Source organism: Drosophila miranda, chromosome XL, assembly GCF_003369915.1.
Source record: "Drosophila miranda strain MSH22 chromosome XL, D.miranda_PacBio2.1, whole genome shotgun sequence".
Taxonomy (NCBI): Eukaryota; Metazoa; Arthropoda; class Insecta; order Diptera; family Drosophilidae; genus Drosophila; species Drosophila miranda.
Genome location: NC_046673.1, coordinates 22,096,066 through 22,122,979, shown reverse-complemented (window position 1 = coordinate 22,122,979; position 26,914 = coordinate 22,096,066). Strand labels below are relative to the sequence as shown.

Sequence of the window (26,914 nt, the reverse complement as noted above, 5' to 3'; positions counted from 1 at the left end):
TCGACACGACCCAACACGGTACGAAAATAAACGCGGTCCTTGCCGCGGCCCCACATTTATACCCGATATTCAGTCAGTATGTACAAATGTGAGCTTATGATTTATGTTACCTATACAATATATTGTATGTCTTTTGGTATCGCTGTTCGCGAAAAAAACATTTAATAATAATCGGTCGAACCGTTTGGGAGATTTGTACATATATGCTAGATTTGATCTGTTTCCATATTTCTTTGCAATTTTTTGTTTAAATCTATCTTTCTCTCTATTTTCACACCAACACCAGAGCACACACACTGCACGAGGAAGAGTGTGTGAGAGAGAGAGAGAATGAGTAAGCGAATAGAAGGCTTTGCGTTTCCACTGCATTTTCAATTGTTTCTTATGGCTATACTATTGATCAGATCTGATACAGATTCGTCAAGCTGCTAGATTTTGTAGATCCTTTGTAGGGGCGGAAAGGGGAGTGAAATTTGAAACAAACTGGACAACACTACGAGTCATACCTGCCTCGCAGGTCTGTACTCGCAGATTAGCTATTATTGGAATCTGTCGACCTAACAAAAATTTGAAAAGCTGAATAAAAATGGCATATTTTATTGATTTTTTAAGAAAGTTTCTTTTTATTCATCCGCCGAATAAAAACGACTTCTCTGTATAAAAAAACCACTTCAATATATTTCGTTCTAACAGAAAATGAATCGACGGTCAAGATCAGAAATTGAAGCAAAATAAGAACAAACAATTAATAATGATATAATAATATGGGCTAATATATGTACATATATCATCTTTCGTATCTTTCGTAGTGATCAGACGTGTTTTTGTTTTGCGCTCCGCATTTTTTCCTTTTGTTTTGAATAAACAGCCGGTGTTTTCCTAACTAAATTCTAGTTATACTTCCTAACCAGACAACAATCTGGAAACCTGTTCTATTGCGCGAGTGCATGCCTTTTGATTTGTGTTAAAACATTATTTAACTTTTTATTTTTCGGCGTCGGCTTGTGCTTGTGATTGTGTTTGTGTTGTTGCAGTGAGTGAGTACGCATTACATTGCATTGCAGTCCGCTCTCGTCTGGTAGCTTTTGTTGTTTTATCACTCTCTCGCTATCACCTCAACTTCAATAACTGTTCTTTCTCTCTCGCTCTTTAAACTTTCTGAGCAATAGCGCTCTCTGCTTAGTAGCTCTCGCTATAAACGCTCTCCACTCTGCTCTCTTTTTTTTACCAATTCCGCTTTGAGCGTTGTCTGGCACATTGGTCTGATACCAATTTGTTTTGCAAATAATAGTATATATATAAATAAATAATAAAATAAAATGGAATACGCTGTGGTCTGTGCCAAAAAAAGCTGTAAGAAGCAGATCACCCACGATCATCCGAATGTCCCCTGCTGGCTCTGCGACAGCGTAGTGCACGCAAAATGCGCTGGATTTTCTGGCCTCGTGAGTGATGCTGTAGCCAAACGTAATGGCTTGCATTACAGTTGCGAGGCATGCCGTGCGGTGGAGAAAGACATGGTGGCTTTCATGAGGCAGACGCGGAGTGGCTTTAAGGAGCTGACCGTTGGTTTTAAAAACCAATACGATCGGCTCCTAGCCATGGAGGCTCAGTTTAGCGGTTTAAAACTGCTGAATGAGTCTCCGAGGCGCAAAAAGGTCACTCCGCGGGATCTGCAATTGCCAACCGTCACTCAGCCGTGCGCCGCCGAAAAACTGACTGCGACCACTCCAAGTGTGCAGCAGTTGATCTCGTTTGCCACTCCAAGGGCAACGACAGCTGCTGGCGACGCAGATTCGGTAGCCGAATTCATCGCCTCGGAGAATGTGCAGCCAAGTACGTCTGCAGCGTCCGTGTCCGTGGTGTCCGCAAGTTCGCTAGTTGTCCCGTCTATCCCGATCCCACCAGTAAATAGACGTTCCGGACCTCCGGATATTGCCACCACAGGTACTAGGCCTGTGGTGACTAAACCACTGGTGGGAGTCCCACCAAAACGACAAGTTTTTGTTTCACGGCTAGCCCCTGACCTCACATCTAATGATGTAATTGCTTTTATTCAAAGCAAAATAAAAGCCGTGGGTTTAAAGGTGGAGAAATTTAACTTCTCTTATGCCAGGGAGATAGCCTCGTTTAAGATAAGCATCTCCCCAACTCAATTTGACACCATTTGCTCCGCCAAATTTTGGCCGGAGCAATTTTGGTCGCGAGCAATTGAAAAATTCCTTGGGTCGATTGCTTGATCTGTGCTTTGTATCGGATCCGACCATAGTGTTGTTAACCCGAGCCCTTCCGCTCACTATACCTGAAGACGCCTACCACCCTACTTTCGAGGTGTCGCTAGATATAGGACCAACTGTATTGGATCGGTCGAGTAGGCTGCCCGAACGTGTCCGCTGCTTTCGTAAAGCCGAGTTTGCGAAGCTTAATAACCTCATTAGGGATTTTGATTGGTCCGCTTTGTACTTGTGCACTGATATCATAAAAGGCACAAACATTTTTTACAATGCTCTTGGCACATTTTTCGATTCTTGTGTCCCGCTTTCTTGTCCGACTAGATCTGGAAAACCCCCTTGGTTTACCAAAGAGTTATCCAGTCTAAAAAACTTAAAATCAAGACTTTATACAAAATTTCAAGAAGTGGGTTCTCCTACTTCCTATCTCGTTGCAGGATACGTTTTTCTCAGGACCCTAAACAGTTTTACAGCTTCGTAAACAGTAAGCGTAGAACGTCCGCACACCCATCCTCGCTATCATTTTGTAATACGTCGGCAAATAATGATCAGGCAATTGCCGATCTTTTTGCCCAATTCTTCCAAACCACCTATTCTGAGGAAAGCTACTCTGGTCATCCGTACCCATACGGTTTACCGAGGTCGAACGGCATTTTCAGTCCCTTGTTAAATGAATGTTCCCTACTTCATGATCTTCGACTAGTTAAGCCGGTGTTTTCACCGGGTCCAGACGGGGTTCCAGGTTGTGTACTCAGGTACTGCGCCGAGGCTCTGTGTGGACCTTTGCTTAAACTATTCACCCTATCCATTGATTCTTCTTGCTTCCTAAAATGTTTGAGAGGGTTCTAACTCCGCACTTGCAACATCTCTGCAAGTCACTTATATCTCCAACTCAGCATGGATTTATAAGGCGGCGATCAACCACCACGAACTTGTTAGAGTTTACCTCTTTCATTATTAAAGGCTTTCAAGGTAACTTACAGACGGATGTTATTTACACCGACTTTAGTAAAGCTTTCGACTCTGTAAACCATTCCCTTTTAGCGCATAAACTTGACCTTTTAGGGTTTCCGCCCAACCTCCTGAGATGGATTTCTAGCTATCTTTGTTCTAGGTCTCAAAGAGTCCTCTTCAAAAACTCCCTCTCTTTCCCAGTAAAGTTTTCTTCGGGAGTACCACAAGGCAGCCATCTAGGCCCCTTACTCTTCACACTCTTTATTAATGACTTACCTTCAGTATTAACATACTCTCGAGTACTTATGTATGCGGATGATGTTAAACTCTGTGTCCAGTACAAGGACATTTCATTTCATTCTCGCTTGCAATCCGATCTCAATAACTTTCAGTCATGGTGTTGTGCAAACTTGTTACACCTTAATGCCTCGAAATGCAAAGTTATGACATTTCATCGTTCTAGCCCTTTGTTGGCTCCCTACACCCTATTTGGTGGTTCTCTTGAGAGAATTACCCTGGTGGATGATCTGGGTGTTATGTTAGACCCCAAGTTAAAGTTTTCCGAACACATTTCTACCATGGTAAATAAGGCCATGGGCGTGCTTGGGTTTATAAAGAGGTGGTCAAAGGAATTTGACGACCCCTATATAACAAAGACTCTCTATACCTCGCTTGTTCGTCCGATCTTAGAATACGGCTCCTGTGTATGGTGCCCTCAGTACAAAGTACACCAGGACCGTATAGAATCAGTACAGAAAAACTTTTTACTCTTTGCTCTGCGGGGCCTTAACTGGGATGCGGGTGTAAGACTCCCATCTTACTCTAGTAGACTACTATTAGTAAACCTCCCATCCTTAGTTAACCGTAGAAAAATGCTTGGTGTGATATTTATGCACAACTTGATCAGGGGTGACATAGACAGCCCTGATCTGTTGAGCCGCATAAACTTCACGATTCCTATTAGACTGACTAGAAATTTTATACCGTTTTATACCCATCGATCAGCGTGAATTTTGATATGATAGGGGTGTGGGAGAGTTCCAAGATGTTCGAAAGACCATCGATACGGGCGTAGTCGATACCGTTTACGCAAAAGACGTTAAATTTCTAATGGAACGACGTGAGCATCACTTAAAAAAATACTTATTCTCATACTCATACTTAATCAAAAATTTAAAACGTACAAATACTACGGGCAAACTGCAGAAGATTCAGTTTAGTCAATAGATATAAGAACAATTATTAGAAAAATAATTATAAGAGGAAAAGGAATTGGTCCGAGAGCGCTTGGCGCCGGCCTTCTATATATAGGAAAATCAGCAGTCGGCGACGCAACCGCGTCAAAATGGCTGAGCCTCTGCTTTGCCGCAATGTATGTATATGTGTGTATGGGAATGGGCAACACCACCGCAACACGCCGACGGAAACCACCGCAACACGCCGACGGCAACCACCTCAACACGCCGACGGCAACCCCCGCAACATGCCAACCAACATGACCGAAAACCTCCATCTTAGCGTGCAAAATTCCTTATAAATTGTACACGATAAGAATAAATAAAAATAACTAGGAATAAATTCTTATATAGTAGAAGAGATAGCATTGGGTCCGAACAGTCCAAAAAAAATTTGAGGACTGATGAGAAGCAGCTGACGTCGTCCTATTTATAAGCAAAGCAGCCCGCAGTCGACGTCCTCTGCCGCTACCATAATCCGCTGTTTTTAAGTGCGCAGCTGCGCCCGTCGCCTCAGAAACAGTGCTGCCAGAATTTCAGAGTCATTTAAGCTAGATTAGAAAAAAAACGTTGAAACTGGCTACAATCGAAAGAAATAAGCTAAAAATATGGCTTAATTTTAATTTTTACCCCAAATATAACATTATAAATTTTATCACAATCTGCCCTCATGCTACCAATATCGGTAAACTGAAAATATTCAAAAAATGTCCACAACATCATCGGTTTTTGCTGGTCAGAGCTGCTGGTCTCTACTCTGCGCGCACACAAAAACTTTAAAGTACGTGAATGCATGTGTATGTGAGAGCGGCAGCAATGGCCGTTGCTGCGTCGTGAATATATGCACACATTTGAGATGGGCATGGTCACGATATTTTTCGACACGACCCAACACGGTACGAAAATAAACGCGGTCCTTGCCGCGGCCCCACATTTATACCCGATATTCAGTCAGTATGTACAAATGTGAGCTTATGATTTATGTTACCTATACAATATATTGTATGTCTTTTGGTATCGCTGTTCGCGAAAAAAACCTTTAATAATAATCGGTCGAACCGTTTGGGAGATTTTTACATATATGCTAGATCATGATGCAATTATACAAGGTGGTCTCGTCGGCAAAAGTTAGTCCCTTAACGTATGCTAGAAATAAGTGCGAGTGAAGGGCACATAGTATAGTGAGTGTGAGTGAGACGGTATATGTTGATGTTGATTAACCCTTAACAGGCCCGTGGGTTTTAAAATTTTAAAATAAAATGATTTTACTGATATATTAATATTTAAATTTTATGCAGCCATTAATAATTTTTCTTCAACATTTTTAGTTATATTAAAATGTTCTTTTACATAATATATAAAGATTACTTCTAATTCTGTGGTATTTTTTTTATATGCTTTTTATAATTTTGTTGTTGTCGGGACATAAGGGTTAAGAATATATCAAAAAATTCGTCCGTGAACAACCTTCATCATCAACAAGCAAGCATGCACTGACGATAAGGGACAACACGAACGAACTTCGGCTCCCGACGAGACCACCTTGTATAATTGCATCATGTGCTAGATTTGATCTGTTTCCATTTTTCTTTGCAATTTTTTGTTTAAATCTATCTTTCTCTCTATTTTCACACCAGCACCAGAGCACACACACTGCACGAGGAAGAGTGTGTGAGAGAGAGAGAGAATGAGTAAGCGAATAGAAGGCTTTTCGTTTCCACTGCATTTTCAATTGTTTCTTATGGCTATACTATTGATCAGATCTGATAAAGATTCGTTAAGCTGCTAGATTTTGTAGATCCTTTGTAGGGGCGGAAAGGGGAGTGAAATTTGAAACAAACTGGACAACACTAGGAGTCATACCTGCCTCGCAGGTCTGTACTCGCAGATTAGCTATTATTGGAATCTGTCGACCTAAAAAAAATTTGAAAAGCTGAATAAAAATGGCATATTTTATTGATTTTTTAAGAAAGTTTCTTTTTATTCATCCGCCGAATAAAAACGACTTCTCTGTATAAAAAAAAACACTTCAACATATTTCGTTCTAACAGAAAATGAATCGACGGTCAAGATCAGAAATTGAAGCAAAATAAGAACAAACAATTAATAATGATATAATAATATGGGCTAAATTTATCGTACAATTGGAAGGTTTCTATTTATTCTTCAATTTTTCTTTCTCTCTTTGTTTTCTTATAGTTTTACTTAAACATTGCTCTCCCCTACAATCATTCTCTAAATGTCTATCTGTACCTCTCTAACGTGTCTTCTACAAACGAAGACAATTCACAAGAAAGTTATCTAAACACTTTTTTTTAAGTTTTCCTTTCTTTTGTTGCTGTGGTTGCTGGAGTATGTGCAGAAATAGTTTGGAAATAATCAAATTCACTTTGTGGAAACTCTATGGAACTCATGGACTGTTTTCATTTTGTTGTAGTTACTTCTTTCTTGAATTAACACTAACAATCTCTCGAAAAACGAAAAAAAAATAATGATAATATTTCTATATATGACCGAAAATGATATATATCTCTACTCGTAAATAGTTGGGAAACTTAATGCTTTGCTCCCTACAGGATGAAATGGGGGGATTGTTGCTGGTGTTGTTTCAGTTGGAGTTGTTGGTCTGGACTGGAGCCGTCTTTGCATTTAGTCATCGCCCGCGGAACGCTTCACCTTGCGCTGCTTGGGACTTTGGTGGCTGGCCGCCTTGGGACTGGCCTGCTTTCCCGGCTTGGGCGAGGTCTTTGGCGTCTTCGACTTGGGAGGCGATTTCTCTGTGGAACAAAAAATTAAAATCTGCGGAAAGAGGTCTATCTATAAATCCAAACTTACGCAAAGCACGCAGCGTCTCCTGCGGGACCCAGTCGTAGTCGATGGTGCTGTCGTTGGCTGTTCCAGTTTCGATGACCTTCTTGGCAGCGGCGCGCTTGCGCTTGCCTGAGCTGCCCAGCAAATACTGCTGGCCAATGACCAGGAGCAGGACCACAATGCCGGCCAGGAGGACATACAAGAAGAAGGTCTCACCGTCGAGTCCTTCATCGACCTCGGAGATAAGAACGGTCTCGTTGAAGACAGCCTCGTTGTACTGAATGCCATTGGCATCCCGATAGGCCAGGGCAATGTTCAGTCCGAATGGACGTCCAGCAAACTGATCCGATGGCAGAAACGTATACGAAACGGTCGACTCGAAGCCGGGCTTCACTTCCCGATTGTAGGCCACCGCCGAGAAGTTCTGGATGAAGTAGTTGAAGTCCATGGGATAACGGAATGAGGCCTCGACCGTCTCGATCACAAACTCCTCGGCGCCCTTGTTGGTGAAGCCGATCAGGAATTCCACGGGCTTGCCACCGGGCAGATCCAGCTGCTGACCGGGCGTGTACAGAGGTTTGGTGAACAGCAGATAGGTGTCCGCGTTCGGCGACGCGCTGCTCTCCTTGTCTGTGTCTTCGTCGGCATCGGCATCTTCACCAGTCACGGCTCCCTCTTCGCTGTCCACATCCACCAGATCGTCCTCAACAGCTTCCGCGGCATAGGCTCCGAATTTGTTTGCTATCCAAGGAAGAGAGAGCCACATACATGCAGCGACATAAGTACGAGTGAGAGGGTGAGGGAGGTAAGCCGAGACTATGAGGCGGAAGGCAATGCCAACTCAACACTTTTGGTGGCCATGAGCCAAGGAAGGTCAAAATTAGCGCCCACTCGGTCACATCGTCAGATGGAGCTGCTCCTGGCTGGAAACCTGGCGGCCACCTAGCACCTAGCAGCGACAGCGGCAGTGCCACGTATGCGCCCCCGGCCCTTCGGCCAAAAGGTGGCTGTGGCTGCGGCTGCATGGCCGAGATTTGTGTACTTACGTGCTGAGAAGGTGCAAATGACGATGGGAAGGACCATCAGCATTAAGAACATCAGATTCTTCATGGTTTGTCTGATGCTTTTCACTTGTGCTCGAGGGGAACGGAAATATAAAATATAAAAGCACGCTCTCACACAACCGTCGTGCTCGGGAAAATTGGCGGAGTGATGAAGAGATGGTAAGCAACAAGCCGAAGGCAGCACGAAGCCAGCCGACTTTCACTGTCAAATGGCTACGTGGTGCCACGTCTAGGGTTGCCAGCCATTCCTGCCGAATGCCGCCAATGGTTTGATTTGCGGTGTCAATATTCTCTAAAGGCTCCGCACCTGAATCCGATTGACTAAAACTAGCCTTTAATTAATTTGTCTGGTAATTTGGCATACTTTAATCAACCATTAATGGCAAATGTCAGCAAACATTGTTCTTTTTTCTCGCAGGCGACAGCTCTTGTTTAAAAGCAGTGCTGTAAAACTCCCAAGCTGTCAAAATTTTCAATAATTTTCCATAATTTACCAAACAACAATTAAATCAGCCTCAAAAACTCACTGTAAAATTAAGTTTAACATATCTCCATATTTTGGTCAAGGCTGTGACAACTTTTAGTTTATTTTACTCGAACCATTTGCCACTGCCCAGCCCATCGTCTATCGTCTATCGCCACGCAGCGCAGCCAACTTGACGTACTCGGCCCGATAACCACCCTACTTCCTTTTTGCTTGCGGCTGCCTATTGAAGAGCAACACACGTAAAGTCTCTGCGGCGAATCGAAGAAATTCAGGAATAACCATGGACAAACCAGTTGTTTGGGCTCGCGTGATGAAAGTTCTCGGCCGCACCGGCTCTCAGGGCCAGTGTACACAGGTCAAAGTGGAGTTCCTTGGGGAGCAGAACCGTCAGATTATCCGCAACGTGAAGGGACCCGTCCGCGAGGGCGACATCCTCACCCTGTTGGAGTCTGAACGTGAGGCCAGAAGGCTTCGCTAAGGAAGCACCGCCGCCCGATGTTGTGGACTGCTTGATACTTATTATAAGGTTAGTACGAGCTGCACGGACACCAACTAAACCAGGACTAATTGCATTTTCCCGCCTCTTACAGATACACATTGGAAGATTGCTTGCACGAGGCGCGCCTCTGACAACAACACAACTCGTCGACTGCAACGGAAACTTGTAGCAAACAAAATAAATCTACCTAAATTCGCAGCAAATGTGGAAATGTGTTCTAAATAAATAAATTTCAAGTATTCCAGTGCTGAGAAAAAAAAACACCCAAACTGTTTTGCTTTTGGATTTGGATAAATATCCACCTTTTTTTGTTTTTGTTTTGTGCTCTGTGAAAATAATCGGGCTACCGCCTAAGAGGGCTGGAGCCACATCGTAATCAGAAAAGACCACCCAAAGGCCCTACTTGTTTGTGGCAAATTGAAGCTGGCATGTCTGTCGAGTAGCCCGCCCACCGCAGGGGTGATGAATTGTTCAACTAATGGTTATTTCTATGCAAATATATTTGATTGACTGGCGTTAATACTATACAGCATTCTCTTTCTCGTGTGTCAAGCAGTCAGCAGCGGGAGTGTCGCCTGTCGCTCGGCTTTGGCCAGGCCCATGCAAAGCACAGCCTCCTGGTGCTCGTCCAGCTGCAGATAAGTTTTGAACTCGTCCACCGTCCGCTGCTCCAGAATTAGTGGCAAGAACAGGCGGGAAACAATCTCCAGGCACTTCACTTGTGTTTGCAGACTGTGCAGAGATTCGTTCAGCCATTCCCGCCACTCGGCCACGGAGGTTGGACAGGGCTCTGGCTGTAGCTCGCCGCTCAAGTAAATGCATTCCGTGTCAAAGTCAGCCACATCGTTGGCCATTTCATCTAGCATTTCGTTCATTTGCATGCTGCATACAGAAAAAAAGTCAAATGAAGCGGATTCTAGAACCTTCTGGCAACTCACATGCTGTGGCAAATGGACTGATAGGCATCTTGGCATTCGGAGAGTAGGGCCGTCGCACAGCGCTCATCACTGCTGTGGCTAAGAAGGGTACGATTACGATTAGTTGGGGCTAGGCTAGTTACACTTGATGTTAAACGCACCCGGCCACCAGACGGTAGCGTTGGCTCCTGTCCCACAGACAATTCACGGGGGCCAGCAAATGTTGTGCCTGGCTGGACAGGAATTCCTGGTAGCTACGCAAGTTGGATGCTGTTTTTTGGAGGAGGTGGCCAAGGCGAGAGTTATAATAGATATGGCGTTCATTGGCTAATGGCATCTCGTCCAAAATGTGTTGTTTTTTTTTACAGCAAAAAATGCATATGTTTTTGGCGGATAACCTCAGTGTTTGATAACGTGCGCAGGTAAAAAAAAAAATTATAGTCATCGGGATAATAAAATACGCCAGCAAATAAGATATGCTCAAATTTGTATTGGCAAAACATAACAGCTTATTTTCTTGCTTCTAATTTCATTCAAAATTGTCTAAATAATATTTATTGTGTTTTCGAAATCGCTCACATCGGTACATTTTCGCGTGGTACAGTATTTTCTTTGTTTCCAAATACAGTCACTCTAAGCAGCTGTAAGACCCTGGAGGTTATTTAATAATAATATAAAAAATATTAATTAATGCCCGTTTTCCAAAATTGATCACAGAAACTAGCAACTAAGATGAGTTTGATGCGTGTGGGCAGCCGTGTGACGGCACTGGGACAGAAAATTGGCGAGAAAATCGTGCTGCCCGAGCGTCTCAAAGACACTTTTGTCGAGAAATGGGTAAAATACTGGAAGGGCCTGGTGCGCGACTACTCGGAGGTGGCCCTCGGTGTGGTCAAGGAATCATATACCAAGCCCAAGAAGGCTCTTGCGTACGGCACCGGCATTCTGTGTCTGTACCAAATGGCCCAGCACAACCCCGACGAAGGCGTTTTCATGACCCAGTTACGCCGTGATAACAGCCGCATGATCATGGTCCCGCCTGAACTACAAAATCACGTTTCGGCGCAGCATCTGCTAATGCTGGAGCGCGCTATCAACCAAAAGAAACTGCGCTTCCTTTCGCTGGGCATCTGCACGCTGGTCTGGGTGGATCTCTTTGGCGAGGATGACTGCACATATCCAGCCATCTGCGAGTTCACCAACGTCGGATTCCTGAACTTCCACGAGCGCGTGATCGACGTGGGTTTCTGGAACGAGTTCTGGCGCCTGAAGTGGAAGATGCACAACTACGATGTCAACTACCTGTGATGGAGGGAGAGAGGGAGGGCTGCAATTGGAATTGGATTGCCGTTTCCTGACCGACCTCTGCCTTAGTTAGCTTTAATGTCAAATTGATCATTGCTTTGTAGAACTGACTAAATGAGCAATATATATATGTATGTTATAACCATGTTACTGCCGGTATATAGGCTATATAATATATAGATATATATGACATATGTGTATGTAAGATTATATAAATATGTACATATATTCATGTTAAGAACGAATCTCTGCTTACGAGCCGCTGACTGGCTTCGGCTCTATCGATTTCTTTGGCTTGAAGTGGCTCTCGAGCAGCTCGATGCATTCTGGCAGCTTGGCCAGATTGTTAATCTTGCCCTGGAAGCTGCCCGCCTTTCCGTTGCCCTTGCCCTCGAGCAGCTCAAGAAATTTGGGGCCAATCTCCTCTACCACCGCGGGATCACCGCGCAGGACCAGGTGACCCTTGCCGCTGCTGCCGGCTGCAACGCCCTCCGACACTGTCAGGAAGTAGAATATCCCTTCGGGCGCGTGGCGCAGGAACGTGTGGATGAAGTCAACCTCAATGCCGTCGCGACGATGCAGGGAGAAGTACTTGGGACGCTCGGCCTTGCTCAGATCCTCCAGTCGCTCCGCCTCGGCAGTGGCAAAGTCCTTGAGCAGCTGCAAGAACGACTTCCGAGTGCCCTTCACATTCTGCTGCAGCTTCTGGACGAGCTCCAAATGCTGCTGCGCGCCACCCCTGCAAATGTGGAATGGAGGTGGAGTCAATGTAAAGGAGGATAGAAATCAGAAGTACGGCAATGCCACTCACTTCAGGGCCGCTGTTAGCTGCAGCTCCCGCTGAAAGACTTCGCCAAGCTTTCGCAGCACTCGCTCGCCCACCACGAAGTGGACCAAGATATTGGTCTTGACCTTTTCCGCATAGAGCAGTTTGATGCACTGCAGCTGGGATAGATCGGTAACGTGAGTGCCGCAGCACATGTTGCTCTCAATGCCCTCGATGCGCACCACCCTTGCGAGGCCCTCATGGTCCTTGGGTAGGCCGCGAGGAGCGCGGGCATCGTTAAACTCTTCATCTACCTCTGGATCCACAAGCACCACGCTGACCGGCCGTCCCTCGCGGATCAGCTCGTTGGCCTGCCGCTCGATGAGGTCCAGGGACTCGCGGCTGATCAGGTGCGGCGTATTTAGCTGAATATGGGAGACGTTCGAACCCAGCGACCACGATGTAGTGTCGTACTTGAATTCCCGGTCGAACAGAGCCGTGATCAGATGTTGGCCGGAATGTTGCTGCATGTGGTCGAGGCGGCGATCCCAGTCGATGCTCTGGTGCACCTCGGCTCCCTCCTCGAAGCTCGAGGTGGACTCCACGAAGTGAACGGCAATGTTTCCCTTCCTCAGCACACTCCGCACCGGTTGGCCATTAATAGTGCCATAATCGCAGGGCTGGCCGCCGCCTTCGGGGAAGAGTATTGTGTCCTCGCACACAACATTGAAGCCACGAACTGGACGGGCCTCACCACCGGTTGTTACGTCCACATCGGTCCGTTCTATGGTGGCATACTCGCAGGATACAATTTTTGTTGTGTACTGTTGAAATATGGTTACAAATTATATAATTGGTCTTCGGCTTCGGGCAAAGGTCAGGCTTGCCTGCTTCAGAAAGCTGTCCTCCTGGCACTTGAAAACCATGATGTCATCTGACGAAATTCCCCTTTTTTATTTGAAATATTTCGTCAAAATAGATTAGAGCAGTGTAACCGCGGACTTATCGATAAGATATACCGTCCGACCCTCAGAAATATTCCGAAACATACCGCCTCATTTTCAAAATATACCGTAAATATACTGACGAATTCAAGTTCTATTTTACATATTTCTCGTTTTTGATATTCCGACGAATATTACTAGCTATATAAAACATTTAGCCATGCCATCATAATTTTATATGATTTATGAATCAATTTTCTATTTAACTGGTGTATTTTTAATACTTGTTTTTATTGCATTTTGCGTAAAAAGAGGTTTTAGCGAAATAAGTCAAACAAAAAAGGAAATACGTTCATATTGCTCAATTTTGATATTCCATTGAATAATGCTGACAAACTAAATCATTCAGTAATGCCCACATAGTTATATCCCATTGATGAATAAATTTTCTACAAGATTGGATAGTTTTTAATCCATGTTTTTATTGTATTTATTGTAAAAAAAGGTTTAAACGAAAAAGTTCAACAAAAAAAGAGTCGCTATGTTGCGTGTAGGCCTTTGTATACCCTATTTTGTTAATTTTATATGAAAGTATAAATATTGATATGAAGATAAAACGTAACAAATAAAGACTTTTTCTCAAATTGACATTTTTTAGACATATTCATGTATATGATGAGTGTTTTGTATATATATCTCGATCCTGACACCTATTCTTGGTCCCTACAAGAAGACAATAAGCTCTAAAATATCGTTGAAATATTGAAAATAATATTAAATAATATTGAATAATATTAAAATATATTGAAAATAAATTGTTTTTGCCTGGGATGACAAACATATTCACAATTCTATAACATCCATTTCCCCCAGGGTATGTGTGCATGGAATTAACAACATGTTTGTGTATGGAATGGAACTCATTGTTGTCAATCGGGTAAAAGAGGTCCTTACCCGATTCAAGTTCGGTCATCGATACTATCGACTGGTTACGAGTGGTGCGCGCCAAATCTAACTTTTTTGAATGTGAGCGACAAGGATTTAAATGTTGTCAACCGGGCCATTACCGATTCAACAAATACGACGATTCCATCAACTTTGATCTTCCGTCGAATATCAGCTATATGGAAGATTTAGCCATGCCCACATAATTTTATACGATTGGTGAATATATTTCCTACTTGATTGGCCTATTTGAAATAATTGTTTCATTCATTTCATTTAATAATCTTAAGTCTTAATAATATACTAATCACTAACATCACTATCGTCACTAACGATGTCGCTGGGATTTTTTAACAGCATTTCAGTGTTCGGTTCAAAATTCTCGCAACCGTTGTTCTTCCTTAGACCTTGTCTCACAAATAAAAGATTTGAAACATTTATATTCTTAAATCTATTTCTTGTATATTTTTTTATTTAGTTCACTTCGGAGAAAATTCTAGCACATGATGCATTCGCAACTGGCAATATAAGCAGTACTTGTGCAAATTTTGAAATTTTTTCATATATTAATTCATTGTTGAAATCTTTTATTTGTCCCAATGTATACCAGAAATGGCCAGGACTTTTGTGTGTTTTTAATAAACTAAAGAACCTCATCATTTTTTAAGAGGACAAATTCACTATCGATTCCATGCGGATCTTTAATAAGTTGAGGAAATCTTTTATACAGGTCATGCAAATTGGCCATTGACTATGTCTTCAGGGCTTAGGAATGAGAGAAGTTTAAAAACCTTCTCGTTAAAAGGCAACCTTTTCTTTAATTGTATACTCAACTCGATCAAAGATTACTGTGCTCTTTGGAAAAATGCATATTTTTCATTTTTCTCACGTGCTGGCGCGTTTTTAAAAGCGATTTTAGCCGCGAAATACAAAAAAATACCAGAAACCAACCGTCTGTTCCCACCGCTGTCGCCTGGTGTTTTTCGGTCTGTTTATCTGCCATCTCGCTCTAATTGATGCGGCGGCCCTGCAAGACTATCTCCCTCGCACCCATGCCAATGATGCTGCGTCTGCGCTGCAGCTGCAGCGAATGATTACATTTGAGGGAGAGGATGTCTTGTTGTTTCGCGTTGGCTGCTCAACAGTTTCCTTCCAACGGCACATCACGTTACGACACGAGCAGCGTTACGTTGCGAGCCACTGGTCTTACGTTGGAGATTCTGGCGAACAAATACAAGCGACGGACGGCGCTTAAATAATAAGTTTTCCGCTGGCTCCCGCCACCTGTCGAAAAGGCAATAGCCCCAGAGTGCCGTGTGTCCTTCTCCCGTCGCGTCCGTCGTCGATTTCCGGGGCCAAGTCCTGGCTTGGTGTCTGGAGCACCAGTGTTGGTTATATAAGCCAGGCGAAATCGGTGGCAGCCCCATAAAAAACTTCTTGCAGCGCAGCAGAAAAAGTCAAGTCAGTCGCAAAAAATCCTTAGAAGCTCTGTGTGTTTATGTGTACCCAAAGGATATCTACCTATCCGCCATATTACCAGTAGTCACAAGGATATCTCCATGACAGCACTCCCACGCACCAAGCGCCACCCATCTCCACCACACAACCCACACGGCCCAGAAAAGTCAAACTAAACTAATTGTTTTACAAAAATCCACTAAAGTGCATTAGTTGTCTGTTGGCTACGGAGTGTGGGGAGTGGTGTGTGGGTGATGGGGTCGGTTGATTGATTTATTGTACGTTGCCCAGTCACGCAGCGCACATAAATGTCAGCGCTCTGTAATGACGTGCGCGTGTGTGTGAGTGCGTGTGGGGATGTCCTTTTATTTCCATTGCATGGTTTGGCTTGCTTGATTTCATTGATTGATTGCAAGAAAACTAATTGTTTACTTTGATTGAATAGGAAGCAGTAGGATGGCGCCTATTCAAGCAACGTTATCACCCGTACTTAAGCACTAACAATAAAAGAACACACACACACACAAAGGCACAGGCACTGGCAAACCACCACCACAGCAACAACATCCCACCAGTGTGGGGGGAAGCATGAACCGTTTTTAAAAGTATGCAACGAGAATGACGATTACGTTAGTTACGTGAACAGTCCACAGGGGGCGCTAGAAGCAGCATCAGCAAAGAACGAAGCAAATTAAAAGGGACAGCGCACTTTTAGGCAGCACGCACACCACACCACACTCTCGCACTAGCACATCCCACACGCACACAGCGCACAGACAGCACACCACAGCACACATAAAGTAAACATATACACAAACATATACCAGCAATAACCGTTTCAAAATCACCGGTCGAATCATGGCCAACACAGCCCAGTTATTGCGCCGTCAGAGCTCCAGGGACATTGTGCTAAAAAGCCAGAAGAGCATCGATCAGCTAGAGTTGCGGGCAAGTGACACTGACGTTTGATATTTTGGCACCTATGTACATCCGACATTAATACCGCCATCTGCTTCCATTCGTAACCATTTAGGAGCTGCGTGGCCGCCTGGTGTCCAAGGAGCATGGCGTCGGCCACCACCACCACACATCGCTGCACCACCACCAGCCCATGTATGGGGCCACCAACCAGGGCTTCATGTCGGACGCCTTCGACGAGTCCTCGGAGCTGGAGCAGGAGCCGACGTTCGGCTCGGAGGCCAGCACCAGCAAGGCCAAGGCCGAGCTGGTGGCCAGCGCTTTGGAGCAGCAGCAGGACATTGTTGAGGGCGAGAAGGAGGGCGAAGAGCGCGAGAGTTGGGACAGCAAAATCATGTTCCTGCTGGCCACCATCGGGTGAGTAAACAACTACTCGTTGAAACCGTGTTTACCTGACAGATATAGATAGGCATAATAAACTAAAGCCCCCAACACGTTTCCTAACTGTTTCGCTTCAAATTCAAAGAGTTTGTTAAATTTGTTGTGTTAAATCGTTAGTAATACATTTAGTGTATTATTAGCAGGCACAGAATTGATAGAAAAAGTGTTATTTATAACCGATACCCATCAAGTACAGGTTTACATATATTAAATTCATGTAAATGTATGTAAATTTGTTGTTCGTTTTGTCCGTTGTTTGTGCATATTCTACGAGTACATCAAATATTCAAAGTTATGTAAAATACTCGTACAGATCATTTAGTCAGACGTGGGCACGCTCTTGCTGCCAACTGCTACCATTGCTCCGACATTTATTTTTCGGCAAGCGAATGTGAAAAATAAAATGACCGAGAATGCAAAAACAAAATACATGCAGTGTGCGTGACCCAGTCTGATCGCTGCTCGACTCGAGTCTCGTTGATAAGATCTTTTCGTCCTTTTGTCCCAAATTCATAAAGCATTTGGCACACCGTTTTTTTTTAAGCATTCGGAATTGTTTTGCCAACGAAATAATGTTCTGATTTTCCCTAATTCGAGCAACGAGTAAGAGAGAAAACCGCCTTTCTTTTGGTTCTAAAGATAGTTTAATCAAAAGTCAGTTAACAAGTGGTTTCTTGGTTTTATTCAGTGCAATTATCTTCGCCCTACGGACTTAGCTTAAATACAGTCTACACTTAAAGATAGGTACAACTGGATAGTTAGTAGAATAAGTTCTGATGTGACACGATTTATGTATATCCCCACGACCAAGATGATACCAATACTCAAACGATTCATAAAATATTAATTGTCGACGTGGCATCGCTTTCTTCCTGAACAGATATGCGGTGGGTCTCGGAAACGTGTGGCGCTTCCCGTACCTGGCGCAGAAGAACGGAGGCGGAGCCTTCTTGGTGCCCTACTTTATCATGTTGTGCATCCAGGGAATACCGATCTTCTACCTGGAGCTGGCCATAGGACAGCGGCTGCGAAAGGGGGCGATCGGCGTTTGGAGCCAGGTTTCGCCATACCTGGGCGGAATCGGTATCTCCTCGGCGGTGGTCAGCTACATAGTGGCCCTGTACTACAACACGATAATTGCCTGGTGCCTCATCTATCTGCTGCATAGCTTTGAGTCGCCACTTCCGTGGGCCGACTGCCCAACCAGACTGTATGCGAACTACACGTACGACCATGAGCCGGAGTGCGTGGCCTCCTCGCCTACGCAGTTCTACTGGTATCGCACCACGTTGCAGTGCTCGGAGAGCGTGGACATGCCGGAGAACTTCAATTACCACATGGCGATTGCGCTGATGGTGTCATGGTTCCTGGTTTACATCTGCATGGTGCAAGGGATCACCTCCTCCGGCAAGATCGTCTACATGACAGCCATCTTTCCCTACGTGGTGCTCATCATCTTCTTCTTTCGCGGAATAACACTCAAAGGCGCCTCGGATGGGGTGGCTCACCTGTTTACGCCGCGCTGGGAGACGCTGCTCGATCCCGTCGTCTGGCTGGAGGCCGGCACCCAGATCTTCTTCTCCCTGGGACTGGCATTCGGCGGCCTCATTGCCTTCAGTTCATACAATCCGGCCAACAACAACTGCTATCGGGATGCGCTACTCGTCTCGCTCACAAACTGCGGCACCTCGATGTTCGCTGGCGTGGTCGTCTTTTCGGTGATTGGCTTCAAGGCCACGGCCACCTTCGACCGCTGTACGGAGGAGAGGAACGGCCTGATGGCCCTGAATCGTACCCAGAATCTGCCAGTCTGCGATCTGCAGCGAGAGTTGGCTAATGTGAGTCGATGCCACCACCCACCCATTCATTTCCTCATTTTAATTTGTTTTTTTTTCTTTGCAGAGTGCCTCTGGCACTGGTCTGGCTTTCATTATATTCACGGAGGCGATCAATCAGTTTCCAGGCGCACAGCTCTGGGCCGTGCTCTTCTTCCTGATGCTCTTCACGCTGGGCATAGACTCGCAGTTTGGTACGCTCGAGGGTGTAGTCACCTCGCTGGTGGACATGAAGCTCTTTCCCAACCTACCCAAGGAGTACATCGTGGGGGTAAGTACTCTTCTTCGCAGAAGGAAACGCCTGTGCCTACACCTTTGTGACATGTACTCATCCGGTCTTTTCTATCAGGGCCTGTGCTTCACTTGCTGTCTGATCTCCATGTGCTTTGCCAACGGAGCTGGCAGTTACATATTCCAGCTGATGGACAGCTTCGCCGGCAATTTCCCCCTGCTGGTCATCGCCCTATTTGAGTGCCTGTCGATCAGCTATATCTATGGAGTGCGCCGCTTTTCGGATGACATCGAGATGATGACCGGTTCGAGGCCGAGCTTCTATTGGATGTTCTGCTGGAAGTATTTGTCACCCTGCGCCATGGTCACTATTTTGCTGGCCTCTTTCTATCAGCTCCTTACCGAGGGCAGCAGCTACCCGGCCTGGATTGCGGCCAAAGGCTCCACGGATTCCATGGAGTGGCCGCATTGGTGCATAGTTGTAGCATTTTTCCTCATACTCTCGTCGATCTTATGGATACCCATTGTGGCGGTGCTGCGGTGAGTGTTTGTCTTTCATAGGAGTTTGGTTAACTAATCATAAGTTTGTATTACCGCCCTTACACCTTTACGATACTGTGCAACAGGCTCTGTGGCATTAAGGTAGTGGAGGACTCCGATCCCGCATGGTTCCCCGAAGCCGAGCTCAGGGAAGTCCATGGCATCGTACCCCACGAACCGACAGAGCTGGAGCGCAGCATATTCTGCTTCAACATGGACGGCACGGAGGGCATGTGCTGCCCCAAATACGGACTGCCCGAAAAGTCCCTCGAGGAGGAGGAGTAAGCAAGAGGACAATAAAAAAAAGAAAATGAGAAAAAATTCGAAAATTAACCATGAAATGTAATGTAAATATGGACAATAACTAAGCCGACACACCGATGCTCAAATGCGACGATATCTACACTCCTATATGGTCCCAAAGACTGTTAAACCGTTCAAAAAAACCACAGAAGCCCAATACAAAATGTGTATTTATAAACATGTACTCGGAACAACCAGTGGCAAGACGGTGAAAATACGGCGCGGATGCGCGGTTTCATTGAAGTAGAAACAGTGAAAAAAAAAACAAAAAGGAAATCTATAGAAATAACATATTTACGCATAACTTCATTAGCATGGAAACGTGCTATTATTTGCGTTTTCCTTTTCTTTCGATTGGTTTCTACTCGATCTGGAATAAGACGGGCCGAGAGACTATACGAGTATGCATATTTTTATGTATTCCGCTTCTAGGCACGAGTATGGCAACCCTTATAGGACATATGTATATATCCGATTTGGTACATGCCATATTTGATTGCGACGAAAGAAAAGAAAAGAAATGAAACTGTGTGCAAAGTGAAATTGATTGTTTGCTGATATCCAACCCGTACTACAATAACTTGCTGACTATATCAGATACATATATACATAAATAACTGAAGACAATACGATGCGTATAACTATGAAAATAACAGGCTATAGTTTATAGAATAGGTTTATTTGTGCGGGAAATATTTGATTTGACTCGATTAATGCTAAGCCAGACAGACTATGAGTTAACCATATCATGCGAGCATAGAGCACCACCTATAAGAGATATATATATGTATACAAACACTAAATACACACTATACTCGTATATACCAACCTACCACAGTTCATTCTCTGTTGTGATCGGCTCTGCTTTCTGTGTTTGTTGTTATTAATGTTAATGTTATAAGACAAATTCATATCAGATCCAAAGCTATGATTAAACTACACTTTAAAGTCTCAATGTTATAAAAAAGAAGAAGAAGAAAGATGGATATTGGATATATGTACGTACCTATTTGTTCTGTTTTGCTAACAAAAATCGAATGTTATACCAAAATAATTACTTGTTGATAACCGATCATCGGAATCATGTCACTCCGCCTCATTGATCTACACCCGCGAATTACATATAGTATGTACATAGGCGAAGCCAACAGGGGAGAGGAGAGGAGATGGAGGCACTACTATCTACCAATATGTATGTACATCTAAACAGACATATGAAAATATGTATATTTACATATGGTATACGCATATAACAAATCGCAATCGCAACCGTTCAACTAGCCGAGAAACGTAGGTGGAAAGGAAAGTTTATATATACACATAACAGGAGAAGGAAGTCTATATCATTGGAAGCATTGGAAGTATTCATATACCTACACCAAATATACATACATCTATAGATATTAATTAATGTGAGTTAAAATGCAGTTGGCTATTGATTTCACTGTATTATAAATTATACACTAAATATACATCGATATGTATACATATATATCAAAGAAATATATATACATGCATACATATATGTACGTACGTATGTACATCTACTAAGTGTTATTGATGTTGACAATAATGAAACCAATACGAAACGAGTTTTAAACACAAACAATATACAACTAAATCGAAACAAATTAGATACAGACATACATATGTACGAGTATATACAACGTTCTACTTCTCCGAAAGAACACAGCAACCCGAAGAAACACGAGTACAGAAAAATCCAGCCCACAGCTCGCGATAATGCTAAAATATACAATTAATATATACTAATACCAAAATTCATAAACATACATATGTATAGTAATTATTGTGAAGCAATATAAAAATCTGATTGTGTGTGGAGCTCGATGATCTTTCGATTCGATTATTATTTTACTCGTCTAAAATATAAAGTTTATATCTCATATGATCTCACCGCAATGTCTTGTGTGTCTGATATTTAATTATTTATTTGTACTGATCGCATAAAATACTGGTACTTAAACATGTTTATTTATGTTTATTTCGCAACTAATTATTAAAAACATAAATATCATATAAATGACAATAAATATTATAAAAGCGAAACCAATAAAAAAAAAGGTCTAATAAAGGTACAATTATATTTCAATTCAGACAAAACTGAAAATTTTGATATACTACGATTATACATATTGCTTTAATATTTGACTTATTCACATATATTAATTTGTTGACTCGGAATGTATCGGAATGCTTTTAAGATGGTTAAAAAAACACCGCAAATCACTGCTGCAAATCGTGATGCAACGATTCTCGTAATCCACATCTGTGGCTAACCTAACGAGTAACTACTCGTTGCTGTCAAGAAAATCCACAGCTTCTCAATCTGTAAAATATGACCAGAGCTCTGGATCAGATGCGCAATGCATAGGCATAGAAAGACCCCTCCCAAATCATACTAAAATCATATTAGTACACGAATATTAGTTTTTAATTTGTAGAATTTCTTTTCAGGTCTAGAGCTCGTCACGCCTGGTCAAGGCCTCGCCGTACCCGGTGACCTGGGAGCCTGCAAAGATATCGTATTTGCCCAGAACTTCGGTCTTGGTCAGCTGTTCATCCTGATTCACATCAGCCTCGAAGAACAGGTGCTTGGCCTCTTTCTCGGTACTGTCGAAGCCTTCTGGGGCGATCCACTGACGCACCTCCGCCTCACTAAGATAACCATCTCCGTTATGATCGAGAAACTTGGCGAAGACCTTGCGCTCATGGGATACCCAATCGGGCTCCTTTTCATCTGGTTCTGAGGGCTGGTAGAGGTCGACGATGTACTCGTCCAAAGAGATCTTGCCATTATTGTCTAGGTCCAAGTCATCGTACATCTCCTTCAGGACAACATCACGCATTCTGGGATGGTCCTCGGAGTGGAGGAAGGCAGAGAACTCGTCACGGGTTAGGCTATCGTCCAGATCATTATCGGCCACTGCCCAGCGGCGGCGATCACGGTTTATCAAGCTCTTGTAGCTGATGACTGGCAGAAGTCGATCCAACCCTTAAATTATGACTCAACTGAGCGACACTCCCCACTTACCATTCCTACCGAAATCCGTCGCATATCCGTAAATGGTATCTTCGTACCTATTCCAGGTGATGCCTGTATGGTTATTGGGATTCAGTCGTCTCCAGAGGCGATCCACTTCGTTCTCTATGTACTGTCTCGATGTGTAAGTGATCCAGTTCTTCAGTTCCACCAGCGTCAAATATCCATTATTGTCCTCGTCAATGCGATCGACAATCCGACCCAAGCGCTTCTTGCTCTCCTCCGGCGAGTAATTATCAAACTTCCTGGCCTCCTCTGGGCCCAGAAAAGCGTCGAGGCCGTACTGTGAATTGTGCTCGCCGATCTGAAAGTTCTCGGCTTTAGATGAGTTGTGGTCCCGGGAACTGTGGGTTACTGTGGTTACAGTAGGTATATTGGATACACATACCGTGATTTTTGCAGCAATTATCAGCAGCAGCAACGTCCTTATCGAGGTCCACATTTTTGGTGTACTCCGAGATTTGAACAAGCGCAAATTTTATTGAGTCTAATTTGTTCGTGTGTACAGATTGAATCGACAAGCTACGAGTTTTTCAAAGCTGTCTACTTTGCCGGAAAACTATTGAGTGATTTGGCAAACCATGTTTAAAGCACCCAGTGCAAGCGTTTAATTAAAAATTATCCGTTCTGTGAAACTGTTCCCAAACTTTACGTATGAATATGTGCAAATTTTCATTGTAAAGAGACGATCTTTGTAAATATCTGCGCTGGGGAACAGTCCGACCCCATCTATACATCTGAGACTGACCTATGTATGCGCCCTTGGACTAAAGAGAGGAGTCTTCACTAGAGTGCAGTGCAAATCCTTCTGGGCCACTGTCGCATTCGTTAAGGGGACACCTAGTTGGAGGATGCGAAAAAATCAGCATCTACCCAATGAAAACGTTTTTTAAATGAATTAAGTTAATTCAGCAAATCGTTACCAGACCTCATCACTTCTTATCAAGTCAATTTCCAAACTCCAATGAAATGAATCAAATAACTTTGGGCTCATTTAAATACGATTTCTTGAATTCGTGGAAATCACTTATTTGAAGAATTTTAATGATACTTAGAAGATCTGAGCTCTATAAGCAATACGTATGATATCTTACCAGTGTTCGAAAACTCTAGACAAATGAGTAGGGTTCTTCTTTATATTATATAATATAAATGTGTATGATCTTTAGCTATGAAACTTAACATTTTTAGTCTTGTCGTTTCGTTGTCGTTAAATTAGAATTTATTGATTAATTGATTTGTGTTATAAGGTTTCAATTGTTTCGATTTTTTTCTTGAGAACGTTTGAGTACTTCCTGAAGGCTCAGTGAGGCTTGACCATCTTTTTTCCAACTAATTTTTGTTGTGAGTGTGTGTGTGCATGCATGGGCATGTCTAACAGTAATCTGCATTTGTGCAAGCCTCCGCCAGACCTCTCCACAGCCCTTGCGGCCGCAGCAGAGCGCAACCGTCGGAAACAAACCGGCCAAGTGCCGACCATTGGTCAAGTGGCCCGAGAGTGGTGTCTGAATCGAAGTGCAGCAGCAGCAGCAGGCGGCAGTGATAAAGCCTAGCCGTCGTCATCGTTGGTCGTCTCGCTGCATAAAATTAGCGGTAAATTACAAGCTGCAATACCTGTAGCCTGTAGCCTGTAGCATGATGTTGCTATTACTCTCTGCATACTCCCAGCTTTACATTCCGTTGATTGCACACACAAATCTGAAGAGCTTTTTCTTTGTTTTTCGTTTTAACACTCTGGCATAGGAAGGGTATTAAGATCTTGGCCAGATCTTTGTAGCACTCGATTTAAGCACCATAGTCCAGTTTTTGGGTACACGTTTTTCTAAGGCTTCTTTATGGGCTTTCAAATTATTTTCGAGCCTCTGATGACTTGTTGGACTTGATTATTTTGCGTGGCCTACCTGCAGCTCTTCCTCGGCTGGACCATTTTTGGCGGCATCGATATGGATCTTTTCCCAGGGTCGCACCTATGTGTCATCTGTTGTCTTCTTGTCAAAAAAAGGTGGTTTACGCCCTGGCCGCAAGCCCGAATACAAATCCGCATCGATGATGTCTCAAAGGTACGACAAATAGATGTCTGGTGTACTTGTCGCTCTGGCCACTGTGACAAGGACGTTCGACCAGATGCGAGTATTTGGAGTATGAGGGGGCGTTTCGCACTTCCTGATCCAAGGCTGATGTACGTACTAGAGGCATGAAGAGGCAACCAAATCGATTCGGTGGGATTCGGTCCGATGGAGTCGTCACCTTTAATCCGTCAGATCCTAAAACTTCGGTTTTTATCCCCCCCACTTTCCATTTGATTTTGAAAAGTACAAATCGGCTTGCACATCTCCCCTAGAACTGTTAGCACAAAGACTGGTTCTATTGTTCTTATTTTCCAGTAAATTACAGTAAAGGAAGGGCATCAAAAGCTTGACTTCCTTTCATTTTTTCGACTTTTGCATAAACATATGTACATAGGTATAATTAAAACCAGAAATCCATAAACAATTGCTCATTGAGCGAAGCCGCATTAAGGAAAGTTTTTTTTTCTTCTTTGGTTTGTGTTTTGGATAAGCGGAAATTTCAGCTTCGTACATACATACTATACATACATATATACATATGTGTGCACATACTATACATATCTGGCTTATTGGGTGGCGACACCAGTTCGACGAAAATCTTTGGCATAGTTTTTTCCGCTGCCCCAAGTGAGAGGCAGAGGAAGCGAGACGCAGCAAGAAGTGGAGCCATGACAAACATGCTAAATGCAGCCCCGTCGACAACTACATAGGCAACCTTAGGCGGACAGCGGACATCAGATTGCGGACAGGGGACAGGGGACAGCGGCTGCAACATGGGACAGAATTCAAAAACAAACAAACAAATCAGAAGAAAGAACAAAGCCTGCCTTTTTAGACCGAAGCTTTTGGATACTCTTTCGAATTGCATATACATTAGTTATCCGATTTTTAGCAGGCTTAGTTCAAGAGTTTTCCGATATATGTATGTAGGCGGCAGATACCCCCCGGAGTACCTGTAGATACTTTAGATAAAAGTGTGCTGCGGCTGATCATATTTCTATATCTAAATTTCCAAAATCTGCCCACATTCGTAATAGCTTCTTCTAGGGTAAGCCAGGCACAAGTACAGATTGAGATATGGTAAGGTGTGTATACGTATGTATGTTTGACGAAGGCGAAATAAATGAAATACCTGAGACGAATGCCGCAAACAACAAGAAAAGCACCAGCAGCAGCACATCCATCGACGTTTATGTGGCCGACAGTGGCATGCACAGTGGGACACGCATGTGGAAGAAGGCTGGGAGTGGAGTCGCGTCGAGTCGGATTGCAGGTGCGGATTGCAAAGTGGTTAGCCAACCGCAGATAAATGCTAAGTGACTGCAGATGACCTGAATTCTGTTCATAGACAATTTTCGAGAGACTGGTTCTACCACTAGTTCCAATAAGATGATTGCATCTATATCCGTAGAGGAATACTTTTTTTAATTTAAGTTACCATCTTTTTGAAGCTATTAAGCTATCATCAGACAGACATTAGTTTTGTTGTTGGGAGAAACATATTTTCATAAGAAAAATCTCTTTGAAACTTTGGAGGAATCTACTAATACGGGCTGCTGAAATTATTCAAACGGCTATCAAGAAAACATCCTACATATGCTAAATGAATCACTGGTTCAGATTACCAGCTCTTATGAGTGAAACTAGTTCGGCAAAGACACGATCTCAACACCTTTCCCGTCACCGGTGCACCGGCCGCGTTGTAACTGAGCAAAGCCGAAACCAGTTTGGGCCATGCCAAATTCCACATTCCTGGCCACCTGCACCGTTCTGCCCCACTGTGCTGCCGCACTGCCGCAAACAATTAACTTTTGGCAACAAACGAGTACTACGTCAGTGAAGGCAGCAGCAGCAGCAGCCGCAGCAGCAGCCGCAGCCGCAGCAGCAGCACCAGCAG

The 26,914-nt window shown here is 43.7% G+C and overlaps 7 protein-coding genes across 8 annotated transcripts; 3 read left to right on the top strand and 4 right to left on the bottom strand.

Moving 5' to 3' along the window:
• Positions 1 to 6,380: 6,380 nt before the first annotated feature.
• On the bottom strand, positions 6,381 to 8,479 carry LOC108159304 (translocon-associated protein subunit alpha). Its single transcript, XM_017292480.2, has 3 exons — positions 8,278 to 8,479; positions 7,256 to 7,972; positions 6,381 to 7,197 (listed from the first exon to the last, which is right to left on the bottom strand). Exons 1-3 carry the CDS (start codon positions 8,339 to 8,341, stop codon positions 7,070 to 7,072), a joined length of 909 nt encoding a protein of 302 aa, XP_017147969.1. The 5' UTR covers positions 8,342 to 8,479; the 3' UTR covers positions 6,381 to 7,069.
• Positions 8,480 to 8,977: 498 nt separating this feature from the next.
• LOC108159334 (40S ribosomal protein S28) lies at positions 8,978 to 9,542 on the top strand. Its single transcript, XM_017292535.2, has 2 exons — positions 8,978 to 9,308; positions 9,373 to 9,542. The coding sequence occupies exon 1, from the start codon at positions 9,063 to 9,065 to the stop codon at positions 9,258 to 9,260; it is 198 nt and encodes a 65-aa protein (XP_017148024.1). The 5' UTR covers positions 8,978 to 9,062; the 3' UTR covers positions 9,261 to 9,308; positions 9,373 to 9,542.
• Positions 9,543 to 9,656: 114 nt separating this feature from the next.
• LOC108159314 lies at positions 9,657 to 10,622 on the bottom strand. The gene is made up of 3 exons (XM_017292492.2): positions 10,360 to 10,622; positions 10,220 to 10,297; positions 9,657 to 10,163 (listed from the first exon to the last, which is right to left on the bottom strand). Exons 1-3 carry the CDS (start codon positions 10,533 to 10,535, stop codon positions 9,830 to 9,832), a joined length of 588 nt encoding a protein of 195 aa, XP_017147981.1. The 5' UTR covers positions 10,536 to 10,622; the 3' UTR covers positions 9,657 to 9,829.
• A 108-nt stretch (positions 10,623 to 10,730) lies between these two features.
• Positions 10,731 to 11,759, top strand: LOC108159318 (mitochondrial import inner membrane translocase subunit Tim29). Of its 2 annotated transcripts, none has more exons than XM_017292507.2 (2): positions 10,731 to 10,841; positions 10,916 to 11,759. In XM_017292507.2, exon 2 carries the CDS (start codon positions 10,931 to 10,933, stop codon positions 11,504 to 11,506), a length of 576 nt encoding a protein of 191 aa, XP_017147996.1. In that variant the 5' UTR covers positions 10,731 to 10,841; positions 10,916 to 10,930; the 3' UTR covers positions 11,507 to 11,759. The 2 variants fall into 2 exon arrangements, with proteins under 2 accessions (XP_017147996.1, XP_017148004.1); XM_017292515.1 differs by having other exon boundaries at positions 10,779 to 10,796.
• Positions 11,636 to 13,283, bottom strand: LOC108159295 (alanyl-tRNA editing protein Aarsd1-B). The gene is made up of 3 exons (XM_017292468.2): positions 13,157 to 13,283; positions 12,315 to 13,093; positions 11,636 to 12,242 (listed from the first exon to the last, which is right to left on the bottom strand). Exons 1-3 carry the CDS (start codon positions 13,193 to 13,195, stop codon positions 11,756 to 11,758), a joined length of 1,305 nt encoding a protein of 434 aa, XP_017147957.1. The 5' UTR covers positions 13,196 to 13,283; the 3' UTR covers positions 11,636 to 11,755.
• Positions 13,284 to 15,285: 2,002 nt separating this feature from the next.
• On the top strand, positions 15,286 to 21,665 carry LOC108164896 (sodium-dependent neutral amino acid transporter B(0)AT3). The gene is made up of 7 exons (XM_017300863.2): positions 15,286 to 15,619; positions 16,062 to 16,564; positions 16,650 to 16,951; positions 17,856 to 18,813; positions 18,878 to 19,081; positions 19,160 to 19,581; positions 19,668 to 21,665. Exons 2-7 carry the CDS (start codon positions 16,475 to 16,477, stop codon positions 19,864 to 19,866), a joined length of 2,175 nt encoding a protein of 724 aa, XP_017156352.1. The 5' UTR covers positions 15,286 to 15,619; positions 16,062 to 16,474; the 3' UTR covers positions 19,867 to 21,665.
• Positions 21,666 to 22,317: 652 nt separating this feature from the next.
• LOC108151326 (calumenin-B-like) lies at positions 22,318 to 23,487 on the bottom strand. Its single transcript, XM_017279881.2, has 3 exons — positions 23,337 to 23,487; positions 22,940 to 23,252; positions 22,318 to 22,879 (listed from the first exon to the last, which is right to left on the bottom strand). Exons 1-3 carry the CDS (start codon positions 23,388 to 23,390, stop codon positions 22,365 to 22,367), a joined length of 882 nt encoding a protein of 293 aa, XP_017135370.1. The 5' UTR covers positions 23,391 to 23,487; the 3' UTR covers positions 22,318 to 22,364.
• Between the last annotated feature and the right edge of the window lie 3,427 nt (positions 23,488 to 26,914).